We start from the raw sequence: 15,113 nt of genomic DNA, 5'->3' as shown, positions 1-15,113 counted from the left end.
GGGTGGGGGTCGTGCAAACCGGTGCAAACCAGTGCCCAAACCAGTCCCAACCAGCCCAAACCAGTCCAAATCATCCCAAAACCAGTTCCAACTGGAGCAAACCAGTGCCCAAACCAGTCCCAACCATCCCAAAACCAGTCCTAGCCAGTCCCCAAACCAGTGCACACCAGCCCAACCAGCCCCAACCAGTGAAAACCAGTGCCCAGCCAACCCCAACCAGTGCCAAACCACCCCAAACCACCCTAAACCACCCCAAACCATCTCAAACCATCCCAAACCACCCCAAACCATCTCAAACCATCCCAGACCACCCCAAACCACCCCAAACCATCCCAGACCACCCCAAACCACCCCAAACCACCCCAAACCACCCTGTCCCACCCTGTCCCGTCCCGTGCCATCCCGCACCGGTTGGTAGTTGATGGCGGGGCTCATCCCGGGCGTGGAGCTGCGGACCAGGCCGGGTTTCTGGGGCCCGCGCTGGCCCTGGAGCTGGGCGGGGCTGGGGGCGATGACGCGCTGTGACATCAACATGTGGGGCAGCGCCGAGCTGGCGGCCGAGCGGATCACGCTGTGGCCCTGCCGGGGAACCCACGGGCGATCCTGGAGTCAGAGCCCGGGACCGTTCCCCCACCAACCCTCCTTGAGCTCAGGAACAAAACCACAGGAAAGCCAGGGAAACCTGGAGCGCCCTGATCCACGGAATTCCCAGGGATCCAGAATCCCAGCTAACTCCTGATGCCCCAAATCCCTCCCTTTTCCCCGGACTGGCCTGGATTTTACGGGATTGTGGCTCTTTCCCCAGCTCAATCCCCATTTCCCGCAGGAGGCTGGGACTGCTCCGTGGTCAAGGGGAGCAGCAGAAATCCATGGATCAAACACTTCCAGGGGCTTTTCCTTTGGGAGCAGCAGGAAAGCCGCGGGCCTTGGAGAATTCCCACCACCCTCATCCCCCTCCAGCCGGGACTCTGGACGTTCACAGGATCACGGAATACCCGGCTCCACAAGGATCACCGAGCCTAACTCCTGACACCCCCAAATCCAACCCCGAGCAGTGGGAATGGCGGGAATTCCTCTGCCTGTTGGGAAAAGCCCCTCAGCTCTGAGCACACCCGGAAAAACCGGCATTTCCCAGGGAAAACGGGAACGCTCACCTGCAATGTCCTTAAATTCTGCGGCTCCACGCCCTGGGCTCCGGGCCGGGAGGGGATCTTGGACAGGCCCTGCTGCCCCACGTGGCCGGGGGACGGCTGCACGATGGACGCGGCGTTCTGCACCACGGGGGTCTGCGGGCAGCACCGAGAGCCGGGCTCAGCGCTCCCGGCGGGAATCCGGCTTTGTCTTCCCGGGCCGTGGGAACGGCTCCGCGCCCGCCACGCTCCCGTTATCCCGCCCCATCCGTCCCCACCTCCCTCACCTTCTGCACCACGTTCTCCTTCTGCAGCTGGCTCTGCCGCAGCTTCTTGAGGAGCACCAGCCGGGCCTCCTCCAGCCGCAGCTCGTCCCGGAGCTGCTTGATCAGCTGCTGCCGCTCCTCCAGGCTCTTCCCCTGGAAAACGGCGGGCACGCCGTGAGGAGGGCGCGGGGCCGAGCTCCGAGCGGGAATTTGGACCACGGGGGCAGGAACCGAGGGGGAGCCGCACCCGGAATTTGCCGAGGAGCTTCCCGTGCCCTTCCCGGGACGGAATTCCCGTTCCCTCACCTTGAACATCTCCAGGTTGGCCGCCTTGAGCCGCTCCTCCATGCGGGAGCTGGAGCGGGGGCTGGAGGCCTCGTTGTCCGACAGGACGATGATGTCCGGGGACGGCGTCAGGCGGCCCCGGTCCTGCTCACTGCGGGGAAAGGAATCCCGCTGAGCCAGGAACGGGGGATTTCAGGAGCAGGATCCCCCTGGCTCCAGCACGGATCCAGAGTGGGCAGGGAGGGATTCCCTCACCCCTCTGCAGGGCTGTAAATCCCACCCGGGAATCGGGAACAGATCCTGGGGATGGGATGGGAGGGAATGGCAGGGATGCTCCAGCCTCGTCCTCACTGCGGTGCAGAAGGGGCTGAACCCCCCATTCCCAACCCAAATCTATTGGAAAAGCTCCTTCCATAAAGGAAAACCTGCAGGAATATCCAACTGATCCAACCAGCACTGGGAAAAGGAGCGGCAGGGAAAAGAAACCCAAAATCCGTGGTGGAATCCAGTGGGATCATCCCGGGGAAGGAGACTCCAAGAAAAGCCCTTGGCTATCCTGGATTCCATTCCTGCTGCCGGAGAGCCTCGGAAAACAGCGGGATAATCCAGCGTGGAGCAGTGGGAATGCTCAGAGGTAATTCCGGCTCCCTGGAAGGTCCTTGGAGTGAGGGGAGACCACGGAATATCTCATCCCAAACTTTGAGCCCTGAACACCCAGGAGGGAGCCCGGAGCCGAATCCCAGCTCCCGGCTGGGGCGGGAACACGCTCAGAGCTGAGGCTGCCTTCGTCTCCCAAACATTCCAGATCTTTCCATGGATATTCCCAAGGGCATGGAGCTGCCCCTGCTCCAGCAGAGGAATTCCAGAGCATCCCAGGGAGAAGGAGCCGGTGGGAGCCCGTCCAAGCCGCATCCCAGGAGCTCCAAACTGGGCTGGCAGATCCGGAGGGATCCAGCGCTGGATCCCAGGTTTTCCTGGCCGAGCGCTGTCTCACGGCTCCTGGGGTGATCCTGCAGGAGCATCCGGATGTATCCAGGCTGGATTGCTGACATTCCACCACGGGAATAAAGGCAGAGCCCAAATCCAGGAGGAAAAAAGGACCCATCCATGAGGAATCACCGACTGGATTTCCTTTGTCCGGGGAAGAGCAGAATTCCAACAGAGCCAGCGGAGGAGGAGCCACGGTGAGGGAGGCAGAGGTGAGGAGACGTGGAGCACGTTCCCAAGGAAAATCCAGGAAAATGAGACATTCCCAGCCTCACTTCTCAACTTGGAGCAGAACATTCCCAACTCTTGCCAGGGCTGATCTCCTGATCCGAGTGTCCGTGTCCGACGCTGGTGCCCCCCTGGGGACCCTCGTATTGCACAACATCCGATGAATTCTGCTGAGGATGCAGCCCCTGACTCCGCACTGGGACCCTTCAGGGACACCTCCAGTGTCCTGGGCTGCTCCAGCCTGGCCTCGGACACTTCCAGGGAGGAGAAATCCACAAATCCCTGGATAACCTGTGCCACCCTCACGGGGAACCATTCCTTCCCGGGATCCCACCTGCCATTCCTCCTCATCCCACCCCTCCCAAATCCCTCCCCAGCTCTCAGAAGGGGATCTTCGGGCCCCCCCAGATCCCATTGAATTCCCGCCCCTCCGGAGCCCGGCATTCCCGGCACCCACCTCCTCCTGGCGCTCATATCCACGGGCTCGTCGTTGATGTTCTCCTTGCCCGGCCGAGCCGCGCTCCGCCCGTCCCCGTGGGGCCGCAGGCTCCCGTTGAGCTTCTCCTCGTATCCCTTGATCCCGTCCGGCTTCACCGGGAGCTCGTGGGGCACCTCCAGCCCCGCCAGGTCCTTGCGCTTGAGCAGCGCCAGCATCTTCAGCCTCTCCATGGCCTCGTGCCCCTCCATCTTGAGCCGCTTGGCCAGGACGTCCTCGCGCTCCTCCGGCGGCTCCAGGCTCCGCTTGAGCAGGTTCAGGCGCAGCGCGTCCTCCGTCATCCGGTCCATCCTGAGGGACAGCGACGCCGTCAGCGCCGGGGGTCCCCGAGGATCCCCCCGGGATCCCCTCCCAGCCCAGCTCCCATCTCCTCACTGAGACCTCCCCGGGCTCTGCCCAGGGCAGGAGATTCCCCCTCCGGAAGCCCTGGAATCGCTGAGAACGGCGCACGATCCCTCCTGTCGGGATTAAAGCCCACGGACGCGGCTCGGCGAGGAAGAGGAGCCGGGAGGAACCCCCCCCTCCCCTCGGGAGCCCTGGAATGCCAGGAAATCCCCACTGTGTGGTTTTCCAGGCAGGAATGCTCGGCGGCTCCAGGGATGGAGGCACGGGCAGGTCCATCCCCATCCCCGCCCTCCCACCTCTGCGGCTCCCCCGCCCCAGCTCCAGGTGCAGGAATGCCCTCTGGAAAACAGGAGCCCATCCCAACCCCATCCCAAGCCTGGAGCCCATCCCAACCCCATCCCAGTCCCGCTCCCAGGCTGATAAGGAACCAGCTCCGACAACAAAGAGCTGCGGGAGCTCCACCTGCAAACCAGCTGGGCGAGGCCTTTCCCCGCGGAGCGGGGCCGGGCAGCAGGACCAACAGCTGGGAATAGGTGGGAATTCCATGAGGCCGCTCGGGAACACCGGGAATGGCTCCGCAGGGAACAGAACGCATCCCGGCTCCGATCCCGGGCACCTGGAGCTGCTCCTCACCTGCCCGCACCCGGCTCCGAGTCACTCCCGGGATAAACCTCGCCCCAGCCAAACTCCTGGCTCGGGTACAAATCCCTGGAATGACGCGTCCCTGCACGAGTTCAGCTCCCACCGGAGACGCCAGGAGCAGGGGAGGGCAGCAGGAAAAGCGATGGAAATCCCAAAAAGGATCTGAAAAGACGCCGGCCGGAGCCTCCACGGGAGCCCCTCGGGCTCTTCCCTACCTGCTCATCCCGTCTCTCCGCACGTCTCCCAAATTTAGCCCGGCAAGCCGGGACAGGCGGCGGGAGCTGCTCCCGCCCCCGGCCCGCGGGAGTGACCCCGGGGGAGCCGGGATGTTCCAGACACCCCGGGAGCCCTCGGAGCCGCGCCCAGCGCTGCGGCTGGAGCCGCTGGGAACGCGCCAGCATCCCGGGAGCGCGGCCAGGAACGGGCTGGCGGCTGCTCCAAGGGAGGAGAGAGCAGGAGGAGCGGGGAGAGGTCCACGGGACCAACATCCCACAGGATAATCCCCGCTGGAATAACGAGCTCCCCGCGGATGGCCGGCACAGCCGGGATCCAGCATCCCCTGGAGCAGATTCCCGCTCGTCCTCGGCGGGGCTGGAAGGATCCCACAGGAATTCCGGAGACCCTTGGAGCCTCACCCGCCCGGACACTCCCTGCCCCATCACCAAGGTGGTCTCCCCAGGACCCCCACCGCCCTCCCCACCGCCATTCCAAGCAAATCCAAAGTGCCGTTACCAGGAACGGGGCCCACCACCACTTCATCCGCTCCAGAGCTTTTCCAGGCTCGGCCAGATCCAATAAAAATTAAATTAGGCTTCGGACTCGGTATTGAATGGGGCCCTTTGGCTGGAGGGGGAAGGGGAGGATCCACTGGGAGTTTCCAGAGCACTGGGAAAGCCGGGGGACAGCTCCTGGTTCCGTGCAGAAAGGCGCAGCCAAGAGCAGGAATTATTCCCGTGCCGGGGGATCCGGCAGCTCCGGAGGTCGGACGGGTGGGAGGCTCAGCCCCGGTCCCGGCACATCCCAAACCGGATCATCCGGCCCCGCCGCCCTCCAGCACGGCTCCCGGGGATCCGGCACATCCCAGCGAGCAGCCTTGGCCTCTCCCTTCGGCTTCATCCAAAAAAATCCTCCGAGCCGGAACCAAATTCCCAAATGGTGGCAAAACTCAGGTCAAACAGGAGCTAAATCCACGGGGCGTCTGTGACCGGGATCATCCCCGGCAGCACATCCCCGAGTGCCTGGGAACAGCCGGGATTCCCGAGGCCGGGATTGGGATGAGCAGGCCCGGCTGACCTTGGGATGCTTTCCAGGAATGCCGGGGTTCTGGAGCCCGGCTGGCCCCGTCCCGCCGGCCGTGCCCCGCTCTCCGTGGGGACACCGCTGCCGTCCCTGCTCCGGCACCGCGCGCTCCTCGGCGCGTTCCGCTGGCTCCGGGCGCTTCTCCGGCCCGGCAGGACGGGCTCGGCGTTCGCAGACGAACAAAGCAGTGCCCCGTTTTCCATGGATATTGGATGTGGCGCCCACGGGGGGAAAAGATCCAACAACAACAACAAAAAACACCTCAGCGGGAGGATTTGAAAGGCCAAGTTGGGCCAAAAGAAGGAATATTCCAGGGAGAAGTGGGAATATCCAGGGAGAGATGCAGCCAGGAGGGAAAATCCTGGGATTTACCCGAGGGAATCCAGAACCAAGACTCGGCAGCGCCAGGAGTTAATTCCAGCCGGAGTTTATCCAGGGAGGTTCCAGCCCCTTCCCAAACTCCTTGGAGCGTTTTCCGTTGGGTCAAACCCCATGTCGGTCTTCCAGCCCCAATTCCCGGCCTCGGACCCTCCGGAGCTCACGGAGGGGCTGTAATTCCTGATCCAGCAACAGAAGGGATCCCTGATCTGCCAGGAGGGATCCCTGATCCACCACAAGGGATCCCTGATCCTCCAGGAGGGATCCCTGATCCGCCAGGAGGGATCCCTGATCCACCAGGAGGGATCCCAGGAACGATCCCTGATCGGCCAGGAGGGATCCCTGATCCTCCAGGAGGGATCCCTGATCCGCCAGGAGGGATCCCAGGAACGATCCCTGATCTTCCAGGAGGGATCCATGTGCTCCCAGTGCCGCAAGGTCTCCCCGGCTCCCTCCGCTCTCCCAGCCCTGCTCCAGGAGCTGCCCTGGAGGAGCCGAGGTGGATCCCTGGGATCCAAGAAGCCTCTGGTATTCCCAGGAAGAGGCCCCAGGGGACCCAGAGAATTCCCGAGTCTCCGTTTGGGGCTGGAATGCCCGGATGAATCCCAGGAGAGATCCAGCGTGATCCGTAACTCCCCACCAGAGCGTCCAGCCCCGGAGCCAAGGTGCTCCAGAGCTTCCAGCACCATCCCTCGCTCCAGACCCAGGACACCACCTGGAGCCCGATGGAGTCAAATCCATTTAAATCCCTTTAAAATCCCGTTTTCCCGGGATCAGGAACCGCCGAGATCCAACTCCTCCCGCTCACCTGGGCACGCTCCCGCTGCCCGAGCCCCCCCGAATCCCAGGATCCCGCGGGAAACCCACGGCGCCGGCTCCTCATCCGGAGCCATCCGGCCGCAATCCCGCTCCAGGGGCTTCCCGGAGCCCGGCACCAGGCGGCTCCAATTCCATCTGGGCTCGGCACATCCCGACGGCGGCGTCATAAAACGCGTTCCGGCACGGAACACAAAATGGCTGGCTCCCAGGGCCAGCGTTCCCGAGGAACGCCAGGAAAAGGATAACAACCTAAAAAGGTAATTAGGAATTAACGGCTCGGCGGCCGGCAGCGGGATCCGGAGCGGGATCCGGGAACGCCGCTGGAAAGGGAAGGGAGGAAAACTCCAGGGCTGAACAAAAACCGCGCTGCTCTGATCCCAGCGATCCAGGGAACCCAGAGGAACGCCCGGCTCCGTGCGGGAATTCTCAGGCAGGGAAGGGAGGCTGAAGGGTGGCTCCGGGAGATTTTCCCGGGAGCAGAACGAGCACCGGGATTTAAAGCAGCACCCGAAAAGCCCTAAAAACAAAAAGCCCTAAAAACGGCCCCGGAGCCGTCGCGGAATGCTCCTGGCAGGAAAAGGGAACGGGAATACGACGGAAGGGTTGGGATGGGCAAAACGCTCCAGGAGTTCTGCTGTTCCCAGATCCAACGTGGGGAAACCTGACCCTGCTCCAACACACCGGTCCCAGACCCTGGATGTCCTGGATTCCAGATCTCTCAGATTCCAGATCTCCCAGACCCCGGATCTCCCTGACCCCGGATCTCCCTGACCCCGGATCTCCCAGATCCCGGATCTCCCAGATTCCAGATCTCCCAGACCCCAGATCTCTCAGATTCCAGATCTCCCAGACCCCGGATCTCCCGGATTCCGGATCACCACCACCAGCCTGGGACATCCCCGGATTCTGCAGCTCCGGGTCAAGTACAAAACTAACGATGGGAAGCGGGAAAAGCGGGAAAGGAGGAAAATCTTCCCTCCCAAAAAGTGCTTCCCTTCCCTCCTGAGGTTGTGTTTTATCCAACTCCATCTCTCGGGAACTGGGAATGCCGCTGCCGTGTCCGGCACACCGGCCTCACACCTCATCCCACCCCGGGGGTTTTGGGATGCGGGAGGAGAGCAGGAATTCCAGCAGGAATCATGCCCTGAAATGGGGGGAAAAGACAGAAAAACTCCACAAAGTCTGGGAGAGAGATAAAAATTCCAGAGGGTCCGGCTGGGACGGGCGGTTCTGGAAAACGCTCCGGGAAAATCAAATGCAATAAAAACCGCTGGGATGGGAGGTGGGGGGGAGGGAGCGCCGGGCCCCCTCCCCATCCGGGATGACGCAGACTTCCCAGGCTTCCTTATATAACGCTTCCCGATTTCCTCGACTGCGGGCGCTGCCTTTGTGCGGCCGCCCCGGCTCGGGCCATCGATCGCCAATCAATAAGGCGATCGATAATTCAATCAATCAGCAGCGAGAGCGGGGGGTGAGATCGATCCCGCAGGGTTACTGCCGCTGCTCCTGTCAGCCCTGCAGCCGGGGAGGGCGGGATGGGAGCGCTGGAATAGCGATGGATGAGGTGGGGAAGGGGGGCAGGGAAGGGAGAAGGGAAATCAGGGATCGACTCCCACGGCACCGCCGCTCCTTTTCTCCTTCCAACATTCCCTCGGCTCCTTCGCCAGAAAACAACACCGTAACAACAACAACAACGAGAACAAAATAACAATAAAAAATTATACAAAAAAAAAAAAAAAAAAAAAAAAAGCGGAAAAGCGGCTGGGCTCATCCCCAAGGAGCCCCTTTTGTCCGGTCGGGATCGCCGACAAAGGCCGGTGCCGGGGATACTCACAGGTCCGACAGTGGCGCTGCCCGGAGCTGCCGAGGAAGCGAGGGGGCGGCGCGGGGAGCGCTGCGGGAACGGGCAGGGGGCGGCCGGGGCCGGGGCCGGGCTCCATCGCCCGCGGAGCCGCAGCCGCAGCCGGAGCCGCGCTCCGAGCGGGCCCTTCCCTGCCAATCATGCGCGTTCTGTTTTATTAAACAAAAGAAAAGGGGGATGCTGACTTCTTCCCATGATGCCTCGCGGGGCAGGGAAAAAGAGAAGGGAAAAAAAAAAAAAGGGGGAATTTAAAAAAAAAAAAAAAAAAAATTGAAAAAAAAAAAAAAAATCCGGGGGAAGGAAAAAAAAAATAATAAAAAATAATTAAAAGCAACCAAAAAAAAAATAAAAATCCGGTGGCGACCGGTTTGGCACCTCCCGACATGGAACTGGCTCGGGGTTTGACGGGGGGGGGATTTTTCCTGGGATTTCGGCGCTGGCGCTGCCGCCCCCTCCCCGCTCCCCCTCCCCCCGCTCCTGGCCCCCCGCCAAACTTTGTCTTCATTCATGGAAGCTCCTTCCCTCCCCTGGAATTTTAACTCTTTCCCTCCCAAAAACGAGGCTCGGGGCCGCCGCCGCCGGGATCCGCCCCTGCCGGTCCCGAAAGAACCGCGGCCCCGGGCTGGGACCGGCGGAGGAGCCGCCCCGGGAGCGCTCGGAACACGGCGAGAACGAGCCGCGAACAGCCGGGGACCCGGGAATGTGCCTGGGGACCCGGGAATGTGCCTGGGGACCCGGGAATGTGCCCAGGGATCCGGGAATGTGCCCAGGGATCCGGGAATGTGCCCAGGGATCCGGGAATGTGCCCGGGGATCCGGGAATGTGCCCAGGGATCCGGGAATGTGCCCAGAGATCCCGGGAATGTGCCCAGGGATCCGGGAATGTGCCCGGGGATCCGGGAATGTGCCTGGGGATCCGGGAATGTGCCCAGAGATCCCGGGAATGTGCCTGGGGATCCGGGAATGTGCCCAGAGATCCCGGGAATGTGCCTGGGGATCCCGGGAATGTGCCTGGGGATCCCGGGAATGTGCCCGGGGATCCGGGAATGAGCCCAGGGACCCGGGAATGAGCCCAGGGACCCGGGAATGTGCCCAGAGATCCCAGAATGTGCCCAGGGATCCCGGGAATGGGATTCACCACATGAAGAACCCAGGGATGAAGAATCCCAGGGATGGAGAACCTGGGAGATGGAGAACCCAGGGATGAAGAATCCCAGGGATGAAGAATCCCAGGGATAGAGAATCCCAGGGATGGAGAACCCGGGAGATGGAGAACCTGGGAGATGGAGAATCCCAGGGATGGAGAATCCCAGGGATGAAGAATCCAGGGATGAAGAATCCCAGGGATGAAGAATCCCAGGGATGGAGAATCCCAGGGATGGAGAATCCAGGGATGAAGAATCCCAGGGATGAANGATGAAGAATCCCAGGGATGGAGAATCCCAGGGATGGAGAATCCAGGGATGAAGAATCCCAGGGATGAAGAATCCCAGGGATGGAGAATCCCAGGAGATGGAAAACGCGGTTTTGAATTAAAACACGAGAGATCGAGGCCGGATATTTGGAATTCCTCGTTCCCTGTCAGGGTGCTGAGGCTCTGGCACGAGTTATCCCGGGAATCTGGGGCTGCCCCATCCCTGGAGGTGCTCAAGGCTGGACAGGAGCAGATGGAAGGTGTTGGATTCCCCCAAAACACCGGGATAATCCCGTAATCCCCAACATCCACAGCTTTATTCCACCCCGGACGTGTGGGAGCCTGGGAATTCCGGAGCATTCCAGCACTGGAACCCCCAGTTTGCCTTTATAGGATAAAATGGAACAATTTGGTTTCCAAAGGGGGAAAGGATTAATTAGCTCTAATTGCACGCTCGTTTCCATGGATTTATCAGCTAATGAGGGGGTGGGATGGGCCCTGGGATGATTTATTCCAGGCTGTGTCCATGGAAAGCACAGAGGGCACAGGAGAGCAGCAAATTCCTTCATTTCTCTGTTCCTGGTTTTCCAGGACCATTCCAGGCCGTTTCCATCCTCTCCATCTTCCACCCCAGTTCTCTGCTGGGTGGGGATTCGGGACACTCCCGATCCACCCCCGCTCCTGCCCCGGCCGTTCCCGCTGCTCCCACCTTCCCAATGGATCTTCCCAGCCCGGACGGGCAAAGGAAGCGCTAAATTAAATCCTTTAATTGGATTTGGGGTTTTCCCCATGGAGCCATTCCCTGGGAGCTTCTGTTCCCAGGATGAAAAGGTCTCTGAGGAAGTTCCTGACCAGAGCTCCTGCCATCCCAGATCTGAAGGATCCCTGGCTCTTCCTCCCCACTGCCGTGATCCCCCCGTGGCGCTCTCCCGGGATTCCTGGATCCGATTCCCTCCTCCTCAAGCGGCAGCGCCCCGCTCCAGGCCGACACCGCGTACCCGGGAAGAGATCCTGGGAAAACTGGAGGATGAGCAACAGGGAGAGGGATGATTTTCCCAAACTTCGCCATCCGGTGGGAATCCAAAGCCGGCTGATCTCCATCGCCCCAGGAGGCTCCACAACAAACTCAACGGGTCCAAGGATCGCGGGGATGCGACCAAGGGAGCGCAGCACCATCCCAATTCCTGTGGATTCATCCTGAGGCCAGCTGGGATTGACCCTTCCGGAACTCGGGATCTGCTCCCTCATTCCTGTGGATTGATCCCGAGGCCAGCTGGGATTGACCCTTCCGGAACTCGGGATCCGCTCCCCTCGCCCGCTGCTCCCAGCGATGTCAGGGATGGAATTCCCACTTTATCCCACCCCGTTCCCAGCCACGTCCAGCAGCTCCCGCTTCCCATCCAGCGCTTCCAGGAAAACCAGCGAGCGGCACCTTGGCTTCCAGGATTTCCAAACCCCGCTTTCGGCTGAGGCCATTCCTTGGAAAAGCAGAGCCGGGCGTCCTCCCTCTCCTCCAGCCCACGGGAGCGTCATTCCCAGCGCTCCGGTGGCTCCACGGATCCCGCTGCTCTGCGGGAATTCTTGCCAGGAACAGACAACCGGCCGTGGGAATGCCCCCACTGCACGAGAAGGTGCTGGAATTTGCTCCCAGATTTAATTGGAATCCAGGATTTAATGAAGAGGAAAATCCACCGGGTTTGGAGCTGCTCAGGAAGGACCACAGGATCATTTTGGAATTCCCTGGAATTCTCCAATCGCCTCCTTCTCTCTCCGAACTCCCCACAGATCCCACAGATTCAGCAGAGGGCGGATGTCGGGATGTGCTGGAGGAGCAGGAACTGGGAGCAGCCCAGATCCCCAACCCTTTCCTTCAGCCTGGATGAATCCCTGGAGCATCCACCTTCAAATTCCCTGGGGGCCGCGGATCCTGCGGGAAACAGCTCCAGCAGCTTTTCCAGCCAGGCCCTCCCTAAAATCCGGGATTTGGGGAGCGCACCTGCAGGTTCAGTCCCGGCGTTTGGGGAATTTCAGGGAACTTCTGGCTCGCTGGGAAAGCAAAACCGGATCCTGGGAGGGATGAGAAGGAGCAGCCTCCCCTTCCCACAGGGACACGCGGCTCTGGCTTGGGCTCATCCCAAAAAATGCCAGGATTTGTGCATCCATTCTGAGACTCCAGGGAACTGAAGCCCAGATTTTATGGGGAGAAGCACACCAGGGATGGAGAACGGTCACAAATCCAACCCTTCCCATCAGCCGGCCCCCAAGGAACCGCCGCGGGTTCCTTGGGATTCCAAAACGGGACAATTCCAGGCTTCAGCCCCAAAATCCAAACCTCAGGGAGAGGAACCCACAGAGCGGGGATGGAACAACATGGATGCGATGAGGATCCATGGAAATGAAACCCGGCCTCCTCGGTGCTGGGTCGGGGCTAATTTTAGTCTTGGAAGCGCCGCTCCCAACACCCTCCGGATTCCAAAGGCTGGTGCTGCTCTTCAGAGGGATTTCAGGCATATTCCAGATAGCACCATCCCAAATGCCCGGATAAGATTCCACGTGCAAGGGGCAGTCACAGCGCCAGGATCTGAGTGTTCTCCCCTTCCCCAGCCCATCCCGGATCCGGGAGCACCGCAGGCTCGGGAATAAAACCAGAACCCGGCGCTGCGGCCTCTTCCCGACCCGCTCCCCAGGGATCGGGAATTGGGGATGAGCTCCCCCAGCCCAGGGGAGAACCGAGATCAGCGGGACGGGGAGCGGCGCCCGCGGGGATCCCCAGACACAGCAGGGCAGCTCCCGCGGCTCCGTGTCGGGACGGGGCTGGGAGAGCCCAGGATGTTCCCGGGGTCCGGCTGGAAGGAGCAGCCGGAGCTGCTGGAGCCGGGCTGGGATTGCCCAGCCTGGAAAAGGGAAGATCCAGGGAGACCTTGGAGCATCTTCCAGTGGCCAAAGGCGCTCCGAGAGCTGGGAGGGAGCTGGGACGAGGACGTGGAGCGGCAGGAAAGTGGGAATGGCTTTAGGATGGGACATTGGGAAGAAATTCCTGCAGTGAAACACGGACGCATCCCAACACATCCCATCCCAGCCACGGCAGCGGGAGCATCCCGAGAGGCTGCAGAACATGGAACAGCCCTAAAAACCTGGAAAAGAGCCTAAAGCAAAACAAAACCCAGGGCAAACACAACCCCAGCCACCCATGGCTGAGCTGCCCAAGACTACGGAGCAGAATCCCAAGATCCGTGGGGAACTCAAAGCCAGAGATTTCCACCAGGAGCACAGGGGCACCAAGGAGCGTTTTGCCGTCGGATACGGAAGAGCCAAGCGTGGAAAACCGTCATTGAACTGGGAAATCATCAGGAAAAAAGCTCCAGTGACTGGTTTTCCTCAGGTCCCGGCGCGGCGAGTGGAGGGATCCGGGAAATTCCTCTCCCGGCTCCTCCGGAGCAGAGGATCCCGACCCCTTTGGAATATCTGAGGGGAAGGAGCTTCCAGGAAGATCCCAAGTGGGATAAAGCCTGCTGAGCAGGTATTCCCACCTTCCCCCTGCCAGGAACACCTGAGGGGAGCCCGGGAGCCGCCCCGCTCCGGCGGGATGCTCCGAGCGGAGCCGTCGGAAGAGGACGCTGGAAGATGGATGGATGCTCCCGTCAGCGCCGGCCTCGTGACCGGGAAAGGCGCCAGGAGAAGGTGGCACCGAGATCCCAAAGGATCAGAGCCACAGCACCGCCACGGATCCCTGGGATGGATCCCAGCGGCTCTGACAGCACGGGAAGGCAACGGATTCCAGCACAACCCTGGATCCCAGCGAGACGGGGACCCCGGGGATGGGGGATCCTTAGGGATGGAGGAATCCCTATGGATTCACCAGCTCCATTTCACCCCAACAGCAACTGCAGCATCGTGGATGGCCCAAATCCTGGGGTGTGACGGGCTGGGGGGTCTCCCTGCACCCCCAATCCTTCAAAGGCCTGAAATTCCCGAAAAACCGCGGCTGCCTGTGCAATCCCAACCCCCACCCGGGAGCACCGAGGAACAGGAGTCAAATCCTCCCACACTCCTGCCAGGAGGAGGCTGCTCCCATTCCCGTGCTCCCCCTTCCTCCTCCTCCTCCTCCTCCTCCTCTCGCCCGGCAGCGGCCGAGGAGCCTCCAGAAAATCAAATGGACATTAAAAAAAAACCGGATCAAAAACGCTCTGGAAAAGCCGATGGATCCCGGCGCATCCTCCCTGCTCCCAGATTCCCAAATCTCCTCCTCTCTTCCCGGCAATCCACCCCCTCCCCCCGCCATCACAGATCCCTTTTCCAGCTCCAAGGGGAGGGGAAAGCGCCCAACCGCCTGGATTTTGGGAATCTGGGGAAGGATTCTCCTCGGGAGCAGCAATCCTCATCCCTGGAAGCAGAAATCCTCTCGGATCTCCTCCTGGGAGAGGATGCAGCTTCCCAAATGCGGATGGGGAAGGGTCCGTGCCCTCCCCTCCCCGGTGCGGCGTTTCCATCCCGATCCCACCCAAAAACCGGGCAGGGGCGCCGGCAGCGCCGGAGGCTCCTGCTCCGCGTTATCCCAGGGATGGCAAAGTTTCCCTGCTGGCTCCGAGCTGGGGAAGCGGCACCGGGAAGTGAGGGGGGCAGCAGGAAAAGAGGGAGAATCCCGCGGGGCGGAAATCCTGGAAGAGGCCAGGACCCGCTTCCAGCAGGGAACGGGAAAAGGACCGGGAACGGCTCCCGAACCTCGGCACGGACGGCTGGGAACAAAGGGGGGCTGATCCAGGGCTCCCAATCCCCCAAATCCCTCCGGGAACCCCGGGCAGCCCCCGCGCCTCTCCCGTTCTCCCGGGGGATTCCCCAAATCCCCCGGGCTGACCCCCAAAACGCCTCAGCTCTGCTCCCCAAAATCCCTGAGCTCTGCTCCCCAAATCCCTGAGCTCTGCTCCCCAAAATCCCTGAGCTCTGCCCCCCAAAATCCCTGAGCT

The 15,113-nt window shown here is 61.4% G+C and overlaps 1 protein-coding gene across 1 annotated transcript in view; it reads right to left on the bottom strand.

Moving 5' to 3' along the window:
• Nucleotides 1-8,832, bottom strand: part of GATAD2B (GATA zinc finger domain containing 2B) — a 14,930-nt gene extending 6,098 nt beyond the window's left edge. Inside the window, exons 1-6 of the mRNA XM_033519790.1 lie at nt 8,710-8,832; nt 3,354-3,683; nt 1,703-1,832; nt 1,418-1,549; nt 1,155-1,286; nt 382-579 (exon numbers count right to left, since the gene is read on the bottom strand). Of these exons, the coding sequence (XP_033375681.1) occupies nt 382-579; nt 1,155-1,286; nt 1,418-1,549; nt 1,703-1,832; nt 3,354-3,682 (921 nt within the window). The 5' untranslated portion in view covers nt 3,683; nt 8,710-8,832. The remainder of the gene's footprint in view (nt 1-381; nt 580-1,154; nt 1,287-1,417; nt 1,550-1,702; nt 1,833-3,353; nt 3,684-8,709) is intronic.
• Between the last annotated feature and the right edge of the window lie 6,281 nt (nt 8,833-15,113).

This window comes from Parus major, chromosome 25LG2 (genome assembly GCF_001522545.3).
Source record: "Parus major isolate Abel chromosome 25LG2, Parus_major1.1, whole genome shotgun sequence".
In the NCBI taxonomy this organism is placed as follows: domain Eukaryota; kingdom Metazoa; phylum Chordata; class Aves; order Passeriformes; family Paridae; genus Parus; species Parus major.
The sequence above is the reverse complement of the archived record's forward strand: the minus strand, read 5'-3'. Positions and strand labels throughout refer to the sequence as shown.